We start from the raw sequence: 22,680 nt of genomic DNA on the forward strand, positions 1-22,680 counted from the left end.
CGCTCCCGAGGGCGGTATAGGAGTATTTCCGGACAAGGATCCGTCGCGCAACACCGCCCCCGGGGTGCCGGAATAACGGTGCTGGGCTCGAGGAGCCAGTCAGCTAGTCTGCCTGGCGGCCTCCTCTGGGACTGCCGGCCACGGGGTCGTGCGGCGGATCCTTCGCAATAGGCAGGGGATAATTGGATGCTAGGTTGGGTTCAATTGGCTACCAAATTGGGTGAAAAAGGGATAAAATCTGAAAAACAAATTTAAAAATAAAAAAAAACTCCTCCTCAGCCTCCCTCCTCTCCGTCTATACAAACAGGTTTCGAGATCCTGAAGCAGATGCTAGCCGACGACCTGGTGCTCGGCCACCTCCCATTGGCCGACATCTGGGAGTGGCAGGTGGGCGTGGCCTGTCGTCAGACGGGGAACCAGCGGCTGAAGGCCATCCACCTGCTGCTGCGTCTGCTGCAGTGTCAATCACAGAGGTACGGCCCCGCCCCCTGCCCCTGCAACACACACACACACACACGCACACCTCTCACACCTCATTCTGTCACACACTCTGTACTTCCAGGACTGCAGACGCCACCCTGGCCTAGTTTAGTATGGGGGCCTAGATTCCCTCACGCAGGCTCGTACATCTTAGCGTCTCTGTGTAGCACCAGCTAGCTGCTACACGCTACGCATGTACGCTAACGCTAGGCCACAAACAAAACAATAGCGGTCTTATTTGCGACTGTGACCGTTTTAACACTACAACAGCCGTGCCTATTTTACCTACTAGTAGAGCCGCCTTGGGGGTCAAATAGACCCCCTTTTTAGAATGTAAATCTGCTATTTACACACAGAGATCACTAGAGGGCGCTTCTTTTTTTAGCCTGCCCTCCTACACAGAAAAACTGCAAAACAGCTTTATACTATCTTATCCTGAAGTGGTTTAGAAAATGTAAGGATACTGGGTGGTAGAACGCACATATCTAGGAAAGGAGGGTCCTGAAATTTGATCGAGTGCAAAGATAGAAAAAACAAATTCACTCACAGGGGTCACCGTGACCCCTCACGGCTCTTCTAGTGTTAAACCTATTGATTTGGAATCTGAGCCACTGACAGTCTATTAACCACGGCATTACCAGGACAGAACACGCTAGTGTCGCTGGTGTCTGTCTCTGTGAGTCCGGTGCTACAGGGCTCCACATCCACCCAGGTTTTGCATGAAGAGCTCCAGAGAAGCAGCCTAGTGTCCTGATAGTTGCCATGGAGACGGGGGGGGGGGGGGGTCACGTATCTGTTTGGGGTATTTTGCATAATTTCCATGCCGCTGGCTCTGTGTGGCCGAGGTGACGTGGCTGGCTGAGTAGACAATGACTCAGGGTGGGGGGGGGAGCTGGACGTTATACCTACCCAAATAAACCTTCTCTAACACTGTGTGTGTGTGTGTGTGTCTGTGTGTCTGTGTGTCTGTGTGTCTGTGCGTCTGCGTGTGCGTCTGCGTGTGTGTGCGTGTGTGTGTGTGCCTGTGCCTGTGCATCTGCGTGTGTGCGTGCGTGTCTGTGTCTGTGTCTGTGTGTTCGTCTGCGTCTGCGTCTGCGTGCGCATGTGTGTGTCTGCGTCTGCGTGCGTGTGCGTGCGCGCGTGTGTGTGTGCGTGCGCGCGTGTGTGTGTGCGTGCGTGTGTGTGTGCGCGTGTGTGTGTGTGTGTGTGTGTGTATAGGGGCTGTGAGCTGACCCTCCTGCGGCCCCTGTGGCAGCTGTTCTCCTCCATGGAGAGTGGTCTGAGCCAGGACCCCACCAGCATCACCGTGCTGCTGCCCCTGCACAGAGCCCTGACTGAGCTGTTCTTCATCTCTGAGAACAGGGCCATGGTGAGTCTACACACACACACACACACTCACACACACACACACTGCTGCCCCTGCACAGAGCCCTGACTGAGCTGTTCTTCATCTCTGAGAACAGGGCCATGGTGAGTCTACACACACACACACACTCACACACACACACACACACACACACACACTCACTCACTCACTCACACACGCACACACACACACACACACACACACCCCTCCTACAAACACCTCAAAGACTCCATCTTTCTAATGGTAAATGGACTGCACTTATATAGCGCCTTTTTTGCTGCTCCAAAGCGCTTTACAAAGGCCCTCATTCACCCATTCACACACACATTCAAACACCAATGGCGGCAAGCTGCCATGCAAGGCGCCGGCCCGCTCACTGGGAGCAATTTTGGGGTTCAGTGTCTTGCCCAAGGACACTTCAACATGTGGCCAGCCGGGGCTCGAACCGCCGATCTGCCAACCTTGTGATCATTAGGCGGCGACTCTACCTCCTGAGACACAGCCGCCCTGTCTGTCTGTCTGGCAGCACAGCACAGTACACACAACTATTATCTTTCGGGGCGTGATGGTAGACAGAGAGAGACAGGAGAGACCCGCCCACCTGCTCCCGCCAGTGGGCGGCCAGCTGCTTTCTGCCCGGTCCTGAATTATTAATGAAGAGCAGGCTGGAGGAGTGTGTGTGTGCAGTCAGCCAGAACAACCTGCTTTAAAGACCAGGAGCGTATCTTATATCTACCTTCTGGCAGCTTCAAGCTCGCTGTGACCGAAGTGAAACAGGCAAGTAGATTAGGTATTTTTTTTTTAGAACCTTTAGGTCATGTTCTCACATGAAAGTCTGAATCAAATCCCTAAGTTCATCACCTCGAGGATGACACAATCATCATATGGTGTCGCGAATAGGTCTACAATTCTATTTAAAAAGGTCTAAAAAGGTCTTAGATTTGACTTGGTGAAACGTGTAGGAACCCTGAGGGAGGTGGCGTCGCACTTCTGAACCGTCTGAACTCCACGCTCTGTGACTCTCCTCTACACGTCTAAAAATAGCCAACCGTTGGTCCTCTGTGGTCAATCGGTAGAGCAGGGCGCTGACAACGCTGAGGTTGTGGGTTCGATTCCCGCCGGGGGCCGTATATACTGAGAAACGTATGCGCTCGTTGCGATGTAAGTCGCTTTGGATAAAAGCGTCAGCTAAATGGCGTATATTATTTGACGTTCCTGTACGTACAGTAGGCAGATATGACTGACTGAAGTGAAGATACATGAAGCCTAGGAGCTCAGACACCACCAAGGCTAGACTCCGCCTCCTGACTGGCTAGGCCCCTGGCTGCTAACTCCCACAGTGAGATTACATCTGTTGACGTGTCATTGAGATAGATTCCCACCGCCGGCTTCAGGGTGGACGGGGGAAATGAGTTTTACTCCGTCTCTCTGCGCTGCACGCTGGATGTGGAAGGGTTTTTTCGAGGAGGCAGTGAGACTCTATGAGTCGTGTGTATCAGGTTCACCCCCAGGGGGCAGTAGATAGTAGTTCTCACCGACACACACTGTTACCGGATATCACAGGGATAGGGTGGCCTGAGATGGCCTCCGCACATGCAAACACACCGCACACACACACAAGCACACACACAAGCACACACACAAGCACACATCCACAGGCACAAACTGGCACAGATTCAGAACCGCGTGCGAGTTAGAACACGCAGAGGTGAAGTACAGCGACTTGTCTCCTGTATCGTCCCACAGAACAGGACTCTGTCTGTCACCACTACGCTCACAACTGTCTAAACGCTTGCTGCAACGCCGTAACGCTGAGTCACCCTCTCTTACTGGAGAGAGGAGAGGGGAGGGAGGAGGGAGGAGAGGGGAGAGAGGAGAGGAGAGGAGAGGGAGGAGAGGGAGGAGGGGGGAGAGAGGAGAGAGGAGAGAGAGAGGAGAGAGGAGAGGGGAGGGAGGAGGGAGGAGAGGGGAGAGAGGAGAGGAGAGGAGAGGGAGGAGAGGGAGGAGGGGGGAGAGAGAGAGGAGAGAGGGGAGGAGAGAGGAGAGGAGAGGAGAGGAGAGGGGAGAGAGGAGGGAGGAGAGGAGAGGGGAGAGAGGAGAGAGGAGAGAGGAGGGGCATAGCAGCGGCACGTAGGGCAGCACCACACACTGCACCCATCGCTGTGTGGAAAAGAGATAACGACATTCTTGGCATTTTTAGGTAACGATGACACTGGTGAACTGTGATGCCCAGCTCCACTGTCTCTGCCAAAGCCACAACATGGCGACACGTCGGCCCCGCAATGCCTCAGACAGCAGCCAATAGGACATCAGTTATCCAGACAGAGTAAAACACAAACCTATCAGTAGAAGGTCCCGCCGTGGCGAACACATGTCAGAAAGGGATTGAATGAGTGGAGGTTTGCTCGACAGGAAGTGTGGAGCTGATAGGCTGTCAGTTTCCTGGTGTCGTTTTTTTTGAAAAATGCCGTCTAGAGTAAACCCGCCCCCTGTCACATTCTGACGGGTGGTTGATGTGAAACTGTTACGCTGTCGTCGGCACAGGATGTGGTCGGACCTATTGTTGTATTGTTATACTGCGCAGGGTAACAGTGGATCGTGTTGGTACGCAGCAGACGATCCTCCAGCGTGACTGAACTCAATAGAATCTAGGCTACAGACGAGACCGCAGCATCTACATCAAACTGACAGGGACTGAGTTTAAAAAAGTACCTCATGATCTCTGTCCCACTTTATAACACAACACACACACACACACACACACACACACATACATACACACCATGGGACGCATTATGTCCATTTCCAAGGCAGTGCCTACGCTACAGTTAGGAAGATGTGAAGGTAAATGGTAATGCTAAATGGTCTGCACTTATATAGCGCCTTTTTTTGCTGCTCCAAAGCGCTTTACAACGGCCTCTCATTCACCCATTCACACACACATTCACACACCAATGGCGGCAAGCTACCATGCAAGGCGCCGGCCCGCTCACTCGGAGCAATTTCGGGGTTCAGTATCTTGCCCAAGGACACATCGACATGTGGCCAGCCGGGGCTCGAACCGCCGATCTGCCAACCTTGTGATCGTTAGACGGCAGGTCTACCTCCCGTCACAGCCGCCCCCAAAGGTGTAAATGTGTGTCATCTCCTTTCTCCTCAAAAAAACAAAAAGGAGCATCAAGCTTAGCGGCTCACAGTGAGTTATGAGCTAGCTCACTGTCATGTCATGTCCTGTAATATTCACAGTTGACAATGATGCGTCTTTGAGCCTCGGAAAAGCGCTATATAAATGTAATGAATTATTATTATTATTATGTTTGACGCATCTACCAGCAGACAGGTGAGCTGCCAGGGTCTCAGGGGTTAATGCATCACTCCTGACCAGAGTCTCAGGGGTTAATGCATCACTCCTGACCAGGGTCTCAGGGGTTAATACAGTCACTCCTGATGGGTTCCAAGTCCGTCTGAATGAGCGTGAGGTACTGAAGAGAGATGTTGAGGTGGACTCCGCGTCCTCAGGAAGCGACTCTGTTTTAAAGCCATTTACATCATCAAAGGGCTCATTTATATTCGCCTATATCTCCTGAAATATACATGTCACGGAATGTCACGCACTGTCGACTGTACAAATCGTCCGAGGATGTTCCTTGGCATAAACAGACGAGAGTAGAGAGGAGTGAATGGAGGAATAAAGGGTCTGGACTCTGTCTCTTACGCCACGAAAAGCTCAATTTGGCCGGTCACGCACCATTGTGTTCTATTTAGACTTATCTACGTTCTCTCAAACTCTGGTGGAAGCACTCTTTTGATTTGTTTGAAAGTCAGAGTTTTTTTATTTTTTTATCCTTCGTTCCACTGTAGCAGCTCTGACTCAGTTTAGAGAGATGGAGAACAGGAGTCAGAACGGTCAGTGAGACTCACTTTTCACTACCAATGTAGGCTATATCTCTCCAGTTTCTTGACTACGGGGCGGCTGTGGCGCAGGAGGTAGAGCCGCCGTCTAATGAGCAAGGTTGGCAGATCGGCGGTTCGAGCCCCGGCTGGCCACATGTCGAAGTGTCCTTGGGCAAGACACTGAACCCCAAATTGCTCCCAGTGAGCGGGCCGGCGCCTTGCATGGTAGCTTGCCTACCTCGCCATTGGTGTGTGAATGTGTGTGTGAATGGGTGAATGAGAGGCTGTTGTAAAGCTCTTTGGATAAAGGCGCTATATAAGTCAGTCCATTCTTGACTAGTTGTACGACAATTGTGACACTGACAATTTAGCCCTTTGTGACTCTACCTGCACATGTGAATAGTTGAGAACCTATGGCAGGGTTCTCGCGCTGGTCTTAAAAAACCTTAAATTCTCAAATCCTGCAATCCAACTTACAAGGCCTAAAAAGGCTCCACATTTCAGTTATTCGGTCTAAAAATGAGGTGCTAGGTCTTAAAAATGAGATCCTGCAAGGAAATCAATCCGACCACATCTATTTACACGGAAATGAATCAAGCTGGAACCAAAAAAATGCCAATTTGCTTCCTTTTTTGTCTGTGTGGCAGTGAAATCCCTAATTTCATCACCTCGAGGATGCCAAAAAGCTATCATATGGTGTTGCGAATAGGTCTAAAATTATATTCAAAGAGGTCTAACAAAAGTCTAAAAAATGTGTCTTGTTGAAACTTGTAGGAACCCTGCTATGGCCTGTTTGCCACGGCCCAGTGAATGGTTGGGGACGTACGACCCATTTGTTTGTCTTTATTTCCCAGGAGCAAGGCATTCTCCAGGACTACCTGCTGGCCCTCACCACCAACGAGCAGCTCCTGAACCGCACAGCCCTGGTAAGAGACTCTCCACTGTCCCCAATATCCCCTACCCTTGTAGAGAAGGTTTTACACACAGTTTTAGGTCAATGCAGAAAGTGACTTTCCCTCGGTCCTTGGACTAGAAGGGTTGGACGGTTATCTAGATGCCTTTGAATGTGTCAGGCTAAAAACACGCAGACCCGCTCTTCACTCTGCCTTCGGGAGACCAGATATGCTGCATATCCTCCACGCTAACTAGATCGTGTTCCCATTTTTTGTCCGTGACAAATCCCCTACATGTGTACAGTCTTGGGTATGTTGTGATTCAGCGCTGGTCCCTCTCTCTTCTAACTGTGAATCATGCGGCTCCCTGACACACAGCAGAGCCCTCAGCCCTCTGTGCGGTGTGTGTGTGTGTGGGCTGAGCTCTCTACTAATGTATTTGGTAATTACCGGCCATTATCATGCGTGGCTGAGCGAACATCATCTCCGCTGTTAGCCCCCCCTAGCCGGGGGGACGAGGGGCCGGGAGCGTGGAGGGGAAGGCAGGGAGACGGGCGTCAGGGGAGCGTAGGGAGAGGACCGGCGCTGGGAGGCGTTATTAAAACGCTCCAGTCTATCAGAGCAAGAGCGATGTCACAGGAGGGGTTTCCTGAGGAGGGATGTCGGTGGTCCTGAGATGAACAGATCAGCTACGGAGAGGAAAGCCCCTCTCTGTAACATTCACCACCATAGAAAGCACAGTAAAATTGTATAGAATAGAAAGGACGGTAACATTGTATAGAATAGAAAGGATAGTAACAATGTATAGAATAGAAAGGACAGTAACATTGTATAGAGTAGAAAGGACAGTAACATTGTATAGAGTAGAAAGGACAGTAACATTGTATAGAGTAGAAAGGACAGTAACATTGTATAGAATAGAAAGGACAGTACACATTGTCGGTATGTTTTGGTGCTGACATGAAAAACCGACGGAGCTCGCCCCAAAGATTTTATATAACTCCTTTCTTCTCGCTCAACTCCTCCTCCCTTGTGCTAGCTTGTCTCTCTCTCTCTCTCTCTCACTCACTTATTCATTCATTCACTCACTTTCCTCTCTTTCTTTATTGTGCAGGCACTGAAGAACATCGCTGCCATCAGCCTGGCCATCAATTACCCCAATAAATCCACCAAGCTGCTCAACATGTCCCCCTGAGAGAGAAGGAGAGAGAGAGAGAGAGAGAGAGAGCGAGAGAGACGAGAAGGGAGAGGGAGTGATTTGGAGGACGGACATTCTCTGTCAGCCAGCTCTGAGCGAGGGATGAAGGGGACAGGGAAGAGAGAGAGAGAGGGAAGTGCCCTCTGAATGTCTTCCTGCTGACGCAGTTTGTAAAAGGGACCCCCTCCTTCCCTCCTTCCCTCCTTCCCTCCCTCCCTCCTTCTGACCCCCTCCATATCTTTTTACTGTTTTCTACAGACTTCAATAGCTTCACTTCATCACGATCCTTCTGCCTTAGGTGAATAAAAAATGTATCAGCTTGTGCATTTCTGAACAGGACAATATCAGAGTGTCTTTTTGCGGGGGGGGGGAGGGGGGCGAGGGGGAAGGGGGGGGGGTCTGTTTTACTTGAAGATGTTGCAACCCCAGTGCTCAAGTTGATGAGGTGTGCCAAATTTGCCACCTTTCTGGAAGGGGGAGGGGGGGCGGGGGGTATTTTCTCTTTTGTGTTCTATTTTTTTTTTCCTTTTAACAAAAGCCACCTTGGGTGAGACAATCGATCACGGTGAAAGCAGGTCACCTTGCCTACTCCCCTGTCTCTCAGCGGACATGTAGAGCAGCCTAAAAATACAGGAGAACACTCCCACTAGTCACCATAGAGAGAGAGCTCTGACCTAACATTGTGTTAAAGCCTTCCCCTTATCCTCCTCCTCCTCCTTATTCTCTCTGTGTAGAAGAAAGGACCCATCCAGTGTGTTCTCTGTATCCCACCAGAGCCTTCACTGAGATGGGGGGGGGGTCATATCCCACCAGAGCCTTCACTGAGGGGGGGGGGGGTCATTTGGGTTTACTCTAGAAACAATCAGTCTCATAATTGACCTTAGCACAGCCTTTCTGTTCACATGGTGTCTGTAGACTGCTGCAGGGCATCCATGGATGTCCATGGTAGAGTACCGACGGCTAGCAGGAACACACTCACTGTTACACTAGTGTTGGCTAGACGCTACAGTCACTGTTACACTAGTGTTGGCTAGACGCCACAGTCACTGTTACACTAGTGTTGGCTAGACGCCACAGTCACTGTTACACTAGTGTTGGCTAGACGCCACAGTCACTGTTACACTAGTGTTGGCTAGACGCTACAGTCACTGGTACACTAGTGTTGGCTAGACGCCACAGTCACTGTTACACTAGTGTTGGCTAGACACCACAGTCACTGGTACACTAGTGTTGGCTAGACGCCACAGTCACTGTTACACTAGTGTTGGCTAGACACCACAGTCACTGGTACACTAGTGTTGGCTAGACGCCACAGTCACTGTTACACTAGTGTTGGCTAGACGCCACAGTCACTGTTACACTAGTGTTGGCTAGACGCCACAGTCACTGTTACACTAGTGTTGGCTAGACGCCACAGTCACTGTTACACTAGTGTTGGCTAGACGCTACAGTCACTGTTACACTAGTGTTGGCTAGACGCTACAGTCACTGTTACACTAGTGTTGGCTAGACGCTACAGTCACTGTTACACTAGTGTTGGCTAGACACCACAGTCACTGTTACACTAGTGTTGGCTAGACGCTACAGTCACTGTTACACTAGTGTTGGCTAGACGCTACAGTCACTGTTACACTAGTGTTGGCTAGACGCCACAGTCACTGTTACACTAGTGTTGGCTAGACGCCACAGTCACTGTTACACTAGTGTTGGCTAGACGCTACAAGTCAAACCATTCACCACTCACCACTCTTAGAGTTGTCTGCATGGCAGGGGCTACTGTATGTACTGTATGTACTGTATGAGGGAGGGTCTATCTACAGTCTGGCCAGGTAACGTAGATGATTAGAAGCACCTCAGGACAGGTCTTTCCCTGTCCCAATATTTAGTTCGGTGCTGTGGGAGGACTGGGGTCAGGGGTGTGATAGGAAGGCTCTTGTACAGCACAGACACTGTATCTGTGGCTAGCTTAGGCACCTCACTATTAAATAGTGAGCATTACCTCAACCACTCAGAACATTGGATGTTTGATATGCCAGATATGAGATATTGTGCGAGTGCGTTGTCGTTTTAATTTGCAGTGACATGGGGTTAGCTTGTCATCAGATTAGGCGTGAGCTTTTTCTTGGAGTGTGGTTGTGATATCTCGTCCGAAAAAACAACACTTCAACATGGGTAATGTTTCATCACACGAGAGAGATTCCGATTTTATTTTTGGTTCTTTGAGTTTTTATTTGTATCGATCGATTTGACTTTTTTCTTCTTTTTCTTTCCAACGTCCTGAGTAAGTAGAGTAAACAGAGAGCGCCCCATTCTGACGCAGCTTCCTAGAGGACGGAGGCTCGTATGACGGTGTTAAGAATGGCGATATTGGGGGGATTGCAATATTCAGAGTTCTATTTTTGTTAACGTTTTATGTGTGGCATTGAATAGGAAAAGATGATGAATTATGCCAAAGAAACCCTTTGTCAAAAACAAGACATGTTGTGCATCACTCTTCCAGAGCACCTGACGGAGGCTCTCGCTGTGTTCTCGTATAGCTGCCCCTGTGTGGAAATAGGGGAAATGAAAAATTGTTATAAAATGTGTTTTTTTATTTAGGAAGGAGGTCTTATACCTGGGTTAGAGTCAGAGGGGCATTCTGGGTCTCCAGTGGTGCATTCAGTGGTTTTGTTTACACGCCGTCGGCCATGACGGGCGTCCGAGCGTCTCTCTGGGTGGGCGGTAACCACGGCAGCCACGTGCGTCTCTCTCTCCCAGAGAACCCAGTTCAACACCTCACGTATCTACAATGTGCCTACGGTTAAAAATGAAGCAATCATAGTTTAACTCCTCATATCATTGTAAAAGTCTTCATCGATTCTATTTTTAAAGAGAAATATATTGTTTCATTTGACCTTTTTCTATCTTTTTACTTTTAAGTTTTTTTTTTTTGGTTTCTTTCATTGTTGATGATGTTTGTTATTCGAAACTGACATAGGTTTGAATGTACATAGCTGTGAATATTGTTAATTGCACATAGTAACACAGGAAAAAAGAGAAAAGTCTTTCATATCAACCCCCTCACGAATAAGAATGATAATATATTGTATTGGTCTCTGAAGGTTAGACACTTCGATTCTTTTGATTTTGTATGCGTGGCACATTGGAGAGAAGGAGAAAAAAATGTACTGCTTTGGTTTAATTGTGATCGGTTTTTAATTAAAACACAATTTTGATGCATCGTTTGTTTGTCTCTTTCTTGTCATCTTGACTTGTCTGCTCGTTAGGGCTTTCATGAGCAACTTTAAAATATGTCCTAAAGCCGGGCCGATTTTCCCCCTTCCGACCAAGGACAGCAAACGCCCTATTATCGGATGGCTCTAAAGATTATCGTACAAGATTATCCTGTGGTGTGACGTTTGTTAAGAGTCCATTTCTCCCGACAATCTGCTCGGAAAATGGTCGGGGCCGACAATCGTAAATATTAAGTGTTCAATATTTACGACGTGATAGCTACTGTATATAGTCTACTGTATATAGCTACTGTATATAGCAGCTACTGTATATAGCTACTGTATATAGCTACTGTATATAGCCTACTGTAGCTCACCACCAGAAGCCTGATGAAACAGACCGCTTGCCAACCTGCAGCTCAAAAACACACTAATCCACCTGACCAGCAGCTGCCCTGTTATTTAATTCAGCTAATTGTTCAGCCTGTGGAGGCGTGCGTTCAGCATTACCTCAGCTGCTCCTCTCCCTCCTCCTCCACCTCCACCTCCCTCTCTCCTCCACCTCCCTGTCTCCTCCTCCTCCCTGTCTCCTCCTCCTCCCTCTCTCCTCCTCCTCCCTCTCTCCTCCTCCTCCCTATCTCCTCCACCTCCCTCTCTCCTCCACCTCCCTGTCTCCTCCACCTCCCTCTCTCCTCCACCTCCCTCTCTCCTCCACCTCCCTGTCTCCTCCTCCTCCCTGTCTCCTCCTCCTCCCTGTCTCCTCCACCTCCCTCTCTCCTCCACCTCCCTGTCTCCTCCTCCTCCCTGTCTCCTCCTCCTCCCTGTCTCCTCCTCCTCCCTGTCTCCTCCACCTCCCTCTCTCCTCCACCTCCCTCTCTCCTCCACCTCCCTGTCTCCTCCTCCTCCCTGTCTCCTCCACCTCCCTGTCTCCACCTGCCTCCTAGCAGCCACAGTCTCAGGGACTCCGGTGATGAAGGGAATGATGATGATGGTCTGGGGCGATAATTACATCAAATGGAGGAAATATTGGATAAGGATGTGAATGATTCAGTGCTCTGCTGCACAGCGTAGCCCCCACAATGAGATGAGTCAGCTCTACTCCCCTCCCCCCTCCCTCACCCACTTCTTCCCTTGTTCACCCAAGTCCCCAGCTCTCTCGCTCACCAAAGGTGAGAGATGCTCTACTAAGCTGTAAATACAGAGAGAGGGAGAGATGATGATGTCATCACAGAGGGACACAGCATGCATGTTCTGGGGTATAAATAATGTATGACGCCACTGACGGCGTGAAGCCCATTATAGACGTCGGCACCTACAAGATGTCACCTCAGAGACCACACGGGAACAACGGTCCATTTAGAAGTAAGAGGGGCGGAGGAGAGAGAGGATTAACACTCCACACCCCAACAACCAGCCAGGTCTACCTGCCACATGCCAGGTCGCAGCTCGTGACGTTAGAATGATAAGGTTCTATCTCAATTTTTGTCAAAATTGAGTTTTTTACATAATCTGATCCATTAGGTGTTTATTAATGCCTGTATGGTGTTATTTTAAAAATGTTGACATTTTTGAGTTATTAATTCATAAAATACAAAGGTTCCATCTCACAAAACATAATGGAATGTAAAAACTTTGATGCTCAATATCTCTGAACTACCCGAAACGGAGATAGAACCTTCTCATTCTAAACGGAGATAGAACCTTCTCATTCTAAACGGAGATAGAACCTTATCATTCTAAACGGAGATAGAACCTTATCATTCTAAACGGAGATAGAACCTTCTCATTCTAAACGGAGATAGAACCTTATCATTCTAAGATCACGACGCTGCTGGCAACAACACTTCTGTCATTCAACATCATTTCCATTGCAGCTATTCACATGAAATGTAGAGCAGACATTGGTCCTCCTAACCTAATAAAACTACACAGCTAAACTAATTGTAACATTTTACAATCCATTAAAAAAGCTATGCGCAATATGGGGTAGTGGTGGTCTAGTGGATAGTGAGTTGGACTTGTGATCGGAAGGTTGCGAGTTCAAATCCCGCCTGAAACCACACCACTACTAGTGTTTAGCCCTTGAGTAAGGCACTTAGCCCTCAGTTACTCCAGGGGGAATGTCCCTGTAATTCGTAATTGTAAATCGCTTTGGATTAAAAGCGTCTGCTAAATGGCAAAATTATTAAATTATAATAAAGAGGGATGATAATACTATACCCCCCTGTATGTGTACAGGTATTGTATGTGTGTGTACAGGTATTGTATGGATGTGTACATGTATTGTATGTGTGTGTCAGCATCGATACAGGTATTTGAGGAATGAGGGTTGATGTCAAACTGTTCCATTTGCTGATAATTCGAGGGTCCTTCAGTGATGTCACTGGCAGCATACCACCCTCCCACCAATCCCTCCTTCCTAAACCCTATGACCACTCTGTGTCCATGCCATGTTGTTGCTCTGAGTCTCTGGTAGATGAGGTAACTCTGACTCAATTCATAAACGTCAGACGCACCAGCTGGGCTTTTGGAATCATCTTTTTTGGATTATCTCTCTTCTCTTCCCACTGCTGATGAGACAATTTAGAGATATTTTGGTTCTCACCAGATGTATACCATGGTGATGGTGCTTTATTTGCGTCATTCCCAAAACATATCATATCATGAAATGTCACCAGCCTCAGATGAGTGTTCAGTTCCTGTGTTGTTGCAAACTGCAGCAGGATTAGCCATCGCAATGGCCGTCAAAGTGTCCAGTGTACTACATACTACATACTCTTAATGGTAGAGAGGGGACATGGAAGCGTTAAGACTAAGATTCTAAGATCTCTCTCTCTCTCTCTCCCCCCCCTCTCTCTCTCTCCCCCCCCCCTCTCTCTCTCTCCCCCCCCCTCTCTCTCCCCCCCCTCTCTCTCTCTCCCCCACCCCTCTCTCTCTCTCCCCCCCCCTCTCTCTCCCCCCCCTCTCTCTCTCCCCCCATCTATCTCTCTCCCCCCTGCTCTCTCTCTCCCTCCCCTCTCTCTCTCCCCCCACCCTCTCTCTCTCTCCCCCACCCCTCTCTCTCTCTCCCCCCCCCCCCCTCTCTCTCTCCCCCCACCACTTCTGGGCCAGCGTCCGGATGGTCTCGTCCGTCTTGATGACGTCTCCGTCGAACCTGCGGTTCCACACGGGTCACGTTTCACACGGGTCACGCTCGTCAGGAATGCCACGTGACTGAGGCGATACGCTCGTTTTTTTTTTTTTTTTACGAAAGGTTCTTACTAAACTAAAAGTTTTGGTGTATGATGATGATGATATCTTTTTCATCTAATCAGTTTTGGCTGTGTGTGTGTGTGTGTGGAGGTGTGTGAGTGTGTGTGTGAGAATGTGTGTGTGTGTGTGTGTGTGTGTGTGTGTGTGTGTGTGAGTGTGTGTGAGTGTATGCGTGTGTATGTGTGTGTGTGAGAGTATGTGTGGAGGTGTGTGTGTGTGTGTGTGAGAGTGTGTGTGTGAGAGTGTGTGTGTGAGAGTGTGTGTGTGTGTGTGCGTGTGTGTGTGTGTGGTTCTCACCTCTTCTGCCCTCCTCCACCTCCTCCATCCTCCCCTGCACCTCCTCCAGCCTCCCCTCCACCTCTTCCGTCTCCAGCAGCCTACTCCTCATGATGAGACCTACTTCCAGGTGCCCACGTGAGACGGGGAGGCCAGTGTGGGTCGCCTCCCGCGAGGCCCCAGGGATAATTGGGTAGTTTAAACAAACCCAGCAGGAATAAGACTCACTTAGCCCCTCAGCCCCCTCAGCCCACATAGCAACGCCACGTTGGCATTTGGGAGAGAAACAGGGCTGTTTTTTTTGTGTATTTTTCTTTTAATCGTATCTTATTTCTCCTCCTTTCTCATTCCATTTTAGATGGTAAACGGTAAACGGACTGCACTTACTGTATATAGCGCCTTTTTTGCTGCTCCAAAGCACTTTACAACAGCCTCTCATTCACCCGTTCACACACACATTCACACACCGATGGCGAGGTAGGCAAGCTGCCATGCAAGGCGCCGGCCGGCCCCGCTCACTGGGAGCATTTTTGGGGGTTCAGGGAGGTTGTAGGTTAGGGAGTGCTCTCTCTAAGAGGGTTCACCTGTGGCGTTACGGGGGGAGGCACAGTGTTAAGTAGCAGGGTCCCTTCAACATGCCATCCATGCTAAGCCTGTTAGCTTTATAGCTACTCCGGATTCTGTCTGTGAGGGACAGCAGGGACACACTAGGACTAGGCAGGGGGGAGAGGCTGAGTGGAGCTGGCCCGCTCCGTGCCCGGGAGAGACAGTATGAGCCAGTGTGTATGTACCGGACCCAGGCAGGTCCACTGTCCACTGACAAGCTCCTGGCTTCCATCATCCAGCTACAGAATGCTACAGGGTTAGTTAGCACAAAGGCTGTCCTGTCTGTATAGCTCCTGGTGGCAGGTAAAACCCCTGCGAGCTTAAATCAACTCCGAACAGTTCATTAGCCTCCTTCTATCCAGCCGAGCTGAATGGATGTCATTTCCTAGTTTTAGCTATGTCTCCTTAGTCAAGTTTGGCAGTGGAATTACATCTCAACCTCAGACAAAGGTTCATTCAGAGAGGTAGGTTTTTCTGTTCTCCTCCTCTCCTCAGGCTAGCATGAGCTGTGTCTCTCCCACTCCTTATCTCTCTCTTTCCCTCTCTCTTTCCCTCTCTCTCTCTCTTTGATTTATCCTGTCTTCCAGGCGCAGGGGGGGGGGGGGGGGCTACGCTGTTGTGGTGCTTTTTCTTAGGTAGGAGGCTGGCAGGAGCCTAGAGACAGACGAAGCGAGAGAGAAAGTCATCAAACTCCCATCAGTCCCGGCTCTGTGGCGCTCACCCCTGCCGCTGCAGCTACCCACGGATGTACCGAGGCTGCAGGTGAGCCTGGGGGGGGGACACCTATCTCTCTCTCTTGCTCTTTCGCTCTCTCTCTCTCATTATCTCTCTATCGCTCTCTCTCTTGCTCTCTCGCTCTCTCTCTCTTGCGCTCTCTCTCTCTCTTTCTCTCTCTCTCTCTTGCTCTTGCTCTCTTGCTCTCTCTCTCTTTATCTCTCTCATTATCTCTCTATCACTCTCTCTCTCTCTCTTGCTCTCTCGCTCTCTCTCTTGCGCTCTCTCTCTGTCTTTCTCTCTCTCTCACTATCTCTCTATCTCTCTCTTTTTCACTATCTCTCTATCTCTCCCTCTCTCCCTCTTCTCCTTCTTCTCTTAATTCAAAACAGAAGTATTCAAGTATTCAAGAAACCATCACGCAGATAAGATTGTAATGAAGTAGTGGGAAAAAAAACATGTTGATTTGATTCCGTGTTCCAACGAGGCCCCGGTGGTTCTGTGGCTAAATTGGATTGAATGAGAGCGTAGCTCCTTTATTAAGTCTATTGATCTTTTCTTAAGTCGTATTACACCACGGGCCATCCACAGTGTTATCAGGACAGATGCAGGACTCTGTAGTCAACAGGATCTAGGAAATGAAGGTACAAGGCCATGTACTGTATCTCTCCTTGACACAGAGATGTGTTTGTGTTAGACTGTAACGGCTGCTGTGGCGGCTGTGGCGCAGGAGGTAGAGCCGCCGTCTAATGATCGCAAGGTTGGTAGATCGGCGGTTCGAGCCCCGGCTGGCCACATGTGGAAGTGTCCTTGGGCAAGACACTGAACCCCAAATTGCTCCCAGTGAGCGGGCCGGCGCCTTGCATGGTAGCTTGCCGCCATTGGTGTGTGAATGTGTGTGTGAATGGGTGAATGAGAGGCCGTTGTAAAGCGCTTTGGATAAAGGCGCTATATAAGTGCAGTCCATTAACCCGATGTGTTTGTGTTAGAATGTGCACTGGGGACATGCAGGCGTCAGTAAGGAACCTCCAACAGGGACTTGATTAGTCAAGTCTCTGACTTTCCATGGTGTTAAGGCAGGACATATCTGTCCCCTTTTAGTCATCATTCCTGTCTAAATAGAACCACCTCCAGAGCAAGGCTAAATGGCATTGTGTGGTGCCACATGTCCTCTATTACAGCTAGTCCCCAGGTTCTGTCCTGGGGGGGGTTCTGTCATGTGATTCTGCGCCATTGGGCCGACGTGAACAGAACTCATAATGATTTGGGCTAAGTGGTTTAACCTCAGGAGCATTGTCAGGGAGAAATCCCTCAGTTCTAGCATGTTCTCCTCAGAGCACGGGGGGGGGGCAGTTCTAGCATGTTCCTCAGAGCACAGGGGGGGGCAGTTCTAGCATGTTCCTCAGAGCACAGGGGGGGGCAGTTCTAGCATGTTCCTCAGAGCACAGGGGGGGGCAGTTCTAGCATGTTCCTCAGAGCACGGGGGGGGGCAGTTCTAACATGTTCCTCAGAGCACGGGGGGGGGCAGTTCTAGCATGTTCCTCAGAGCACGGGGGGGGGCAGTTCTAGCATGTTCCTCAGAGCACGGGGGGGGGCAGTTCTAGCATGTTCCTCAGAGCACAGGGGGGGGGGGCAGGGAGCCCACCAGGGGACTACAGTCTGCAGCGGAGAGCTACGCATCAGCCCTAATCAGGAAGATAGTGATACGACCCGAGGAGAGAGGAGGAGAGGAGAGAGAGAGAGAGAGAGAGAGAGAGGAAGTAGAAGAAATATGACTGAGGATACTAGAGGGAGAGAGGGAGAGATGAAATGAAAGGGAAAGACTGAGGAGGAGTCAAAGAAAGGGAGGGAGGGAGGACAGGAGATACAGAGGGAAGGTAGAGATGGAGAAAGGGAGGGAGAGAGAGAGAGAGAAAGAGTGTGAGTCACAGAGGTAGAGAGGGAGGTGGAGGTGTGTGATGCAGTATTCCACCCCGGCCAGGAAACCATCAGCCCTGCAAGGTCACTGAGCTGAACAAGAGCTGCAGAGCTGCTGCAGTCAGGCTGCCTCTCCAACACCTGGGACACCTCACACAACACACCAACTCACCCTACTCACCACACTCACCACGCTCACCACACTCACCCTACTCACCATACTCACCACACTCACCACACTCACCACACTCACCACACTCACCACACTCACCACACTCACCACACTCACCACGCTCACCACACTCACCCTACTCACCACACTCACCCTACTCACCATACTCACCACACTCACCCTACTCACCACACTCACCCTACTCACCCTACTCACCACACTCACCCTACTCACCACACTCACCACACTCACCACACTCACCCTACTCACCACACTCACCACACTCACCACACTCACCCTACTCACCACACTCACCACACTCACCACACTCACCCTACTCACCACACTCACCCTACTCACCACACTCACCACACTCACCACACTCACCACACTCACCACACTCACCACACTCACCACACTCACCCTACTCACCACACTCACCCTACTCACCACACTCACCCTACTCACCACACTCACCACACTCACCACACTCACCCTACTCACCACACTCACCCTACTCACCACACTCACCACACTCACCACACTCACCACACTCACCACACTCACCACACTCACCACCTTCACCACACTCACCACACTCACCACACTCACCACACTCACCACACTCACCACACTCACCACACTCACCACACTCACCACACTCACCCTACTCACCACACTCACCACACTCACCACACTCACCCTACTCACCACACTCACCACACTCAGCACACTCACCACACTCACCACACTCACCCTACTCACCACACTCACCACACTCACCACACTCACCACACTCACCACACTCACCACACTCACTACACTCACCACACTCACCACACTCACCACACTCACCACACTCACCATACTCACCACACTCACCACACTCACCACACTCACCACACTCACCACACTCACCATACTCACCACACTCACCATACTCACCACACTCACCATACTCACCATACTCACCACACTCACCACAACACACTCACCATACTCACCACACTCACCATACTCACCACACTCACCCTAGTCACCACACTCACCCTACTCACCACACTCACCACACTCACCACACTCACCACACTCACCACACTCACCACACTCACCACACTCACCCTAGTCACCACACTCACCCTACTCACCACACTCACCACACTCACCACAGCACACTCACCATACTCACCACACTCACCACACTCACCACACTCACCACACTCACCACACTCACCACACTCACCATACTCACCACACTCACCACACTCACCACACTCACCATGTTCACCACACTCACCACACTCACCACAACACACTCACCATACTCACCACACTCACCCTACTCACCACACTCACCATACTCACCACACTCACCACACTCACCACACTCACCACACTCACCACACTCACCACACTCACCACCTTCACCACACTCACCACACTCACCACACTCACCACACTCACCACACTCACCACACTCACCACACTCACCATGTTCACCACACTCACCACACTCACCACACTCACCACACTCACCCTAGTCACCACACTCACCCTACTCACCACACTCACCACACTCACCACACTCACCACACTCACCCTACTCACCACACTCACCACACTCACCATGTTCACCACACTCACCACACTCACCACACTCACCACACTCACCACACTCACTACACTCACCACACTCACCACACTCACCACACTCACCACACTCACCACACTCACCACACTCACCACCTTCACCACACTCACCATACTCACCACACTCACCACACTCACCACACTCACCACACTCACCACACTCACCACCTTCACCACACTCACCACACTCACCATACTCACCACACTCACCACACTCACCACACTCACCACACTCACCACACTCACCATACTCACCACACTCACCATACTCACCACACTCACCACACTCACCACACTCACCACACTCACCACACTCACCACACTCACCACACTCACCACACTCACCACACTCACCACACTCACCACACTCACCACACTCACTACACTCACCACACTCACCCTACTCACCATACTCACCACACTCACCACCTTCACCACACTCACCACACTCACCACACTAACACTCACCACACTCACCACACTCACCACACTCACCCTACTCACCACACTCATCACACTCACCACACTCACCATACTCACCCTACTCACCACACTCATCACACTCACCACACTCACCACACTCACCACACTCACCACACTCACCATACTCACCACACTCACCACACTCACCACACCAACACACTCACCACACTCACCACACTCACCACACTCACACTCAACTAAATGGACTGACTTATATAGCGCCTTATTCCACTTTACAACGGCCTCTCATTCACCCATTCACACACACATTCACACACCAATGGCGGCAAGCTACCATGCAAGGCGCCGGCCCGCTCATTGGGAGAAAGTTGGGGTTCAGTGTCTTGCCCAAGGACACCTCGGCGATGTGGCCAGCCGGGACTCGAACCGCCGAACTACCAACTTTGCGATCATCATGCCAACTCCTGTGACATAGATAGAGAGAGGCTGGAGAAGAGGTAGAGACGATAGACAGAGAGAAAGACTGGAAAGGGAAATCAGAGAAGGACAGATGGAGAGAACGGAGGGATGACTGGGTGGGGAGCACCTTGGTGGCGCGAGGCGTTCCAAGTTTACGATGTGCTGACAGTGCAAGTCCTGATTCTGATGAAGGTAATTGGTTGTGCGTGGCGTCCGACCTTGACGCTGTCTCAGCTTTATGCTGCTGGGCTTTACGTCGTTAAACTGACCACAGAGACAGAACACCCGCTCCACGTGAAGGGGGGGGGTCACCTTCCGGAGTTGGGAAACATTACAGATGACCTGATTTTAGGGTGAATTCTCCGAGCCCCAATCTAGTAGATTTACAGAGAGATTCTTATGAATTGGTTATATTAATATTAACTTGTTTTGGGGTTTTTTCTCCTACAGATAGGCTTTTCAATTGTCATCCCCTAAAAAAAAAGATCACAAGCTTGCTGTGGTGTTTTTTATTTTCAGAGTCTCCCCTGTCACTTGTTCCATATTCCCTGCCTGGATGCAGATGGTAAATGGACTGAGTTATATAGCGCCTTTATCCAAAGCGCTTTACAACGGCCTCTCATTCACCCATTCACACACACATTCACACACCAATGGCGGCCAAGCCACCATGCAAGGCGCCGGCCGGCCCGCTCACTGGGAGCAATTTGGGGTTCAGTGTCTTGCCCACACTTCGACATGTGGTCAGCCGGGGCTCGAACCGCCGATCTGCCGACCTTGCGATCATTAGACGGCGGCTCTACCTCCTGAGACACAGCCTCTACCTCCTGAGACACAGCCTCTACCTACTGAGACACAGCCTCTACCTCCTGAGACACAGCCTCTACCTCCTGAGACAAAGCCTCTACCTCCTGAGACACAGCCTCTACCTCCTGAGTCACAGCCTCTACCTCCTGAGACACAGCCTCTACCTCCTGAGACACAGCCTCTACCTCCTGAGACACAGCCTCTACCTCCTGAGACACAGCCGCCCCCAGATGACACGTGGATGCACAGAGGCGCGCTGCGCTGGTCGTCTATACCTGTAACTCTATCAGCTACCAGCCTGGGGGCCTGCTGTCCTGGTGTTCAGACACGGTCCACTGAGACCAGGCACTGAAAGACGACACTGATTATGAGTCATTTGTTTATCAGGCCTCATACATTACACTAGCTTGTATTAGGCAACGACCTTGAATGACAAAGCAGCCATCACACAAATGAAAGAGTTGTTAATAGTTAATGCTTCTGTCTGTTACTGTGTTACCTGGAGCGTGAGGCTCGTACCGAGGGGGTAGGACTCATCTGTGAGGAGGAGAAGTGTGTGTGTGTGTATATATATGTGTGTGTGTGTGTGTGTGTGTGTGTCTGTGTCTGTGTATGTGTGTGTGTGTGTGCGTGCGTGTGTGTGTGTGTGTGCGTGTGTGTGTGTGTGTGTATTTGTGTGTGTGTGGGTGTGTGTGTGTGTGTGTGTGTATATATGTGTGTGTGTGTGTGTGTGTGTGTGTGTGTGTCTGTGTATGTGTGTGTGTGTGTGTGCGTACGTGTGTGTGTGTGTCTGTGTGTGTGTGTTTTGTATGTGTGTGTGTGTGAGAGACTCTAAGGGTGGTAGCACTTGTGGAAGGCTCTGCTTTCTGCTCTCTGTCACGGGCAGATGGTCAGACCCCCGCCCCCCCCCCCCCTCAAGGGTCTGCTGTCTCAGACACCTGCACACACACACACACACACACACACTCACACACATCCATCCAACTCCAATCCCACACAGAGACCTCACCATTACCATACCTGCATCCCTAGGATTCCTCCCTTTATGGAATGCCTAATGTGCCTTACATAACAACCAGACTGACTGTGATTCTCTACTATGGAGGGAACAATAAACATAGTGACTGATGGTATTATCAATTCAGTTAGCCTTGTACTGTAGATAAAGTCTTATCGCTTAGTGAGTTGGAATAACGGTTGAGAAAGTATACGTGTTCACAATGATCTACTGCCAGGACAAATTAGCCCTAAGAAGACTTGAACACTGTGGTCAATAGCTTTGCCTGAAACTGAGTGCTAATCACATAATCAAAGCAATTAACGGCACGATTAACACGGCT

The 22,680-nt window shown here is 50.2% G+C and overlaps 1 protein-coding gene across 1 annotated transcript in view; it reads left to right on the forward strand.

Moving 5' to 3' along the window:
* The window catches only part of zzef1 (zinc finger, ZZ-type with EF hand domain 1), a gene marked incomplete at both ends in the record, with an annotated part of 57,761 nt that extends 49,933 nt beyond the window's left edge, over positions 1–7,828 (forward strand). Inside the window, 4 exons of the mRNA XM_080549458.1 lie at positions 308–473; positions 1,699–1,849; positions 6,595–6,666; positions 7,748–7,828. Of these exons, the coding sequence (XP_080405584.1) occupies positions 308–473; positions 1,699–1,849; positions 6,595–6,666; positions 7,748–7,828 (470 nt within the window). The remainder of the gene's footprint in view (positions 1–307; positions 474–1,698; positions 1,850–6,594; positions 6,667–7,747) is intronic.
* Positions 7,829–22,680: the final 14,852 nt, after the last annotated feature.

The sequence above is a fragment of the Nansenia antarctica genome (genome assembly GCF_963989245.1).
Source record: "Nansenia antarctica genome assembly, chromosome: 20".
Classification (NCBI taxonomy): Eukaryota; Metazoa; Chordata; class Actinopteri; order Argentiniformes; family Microstomatidae; genus Nansenia; species Nansenia antarctica.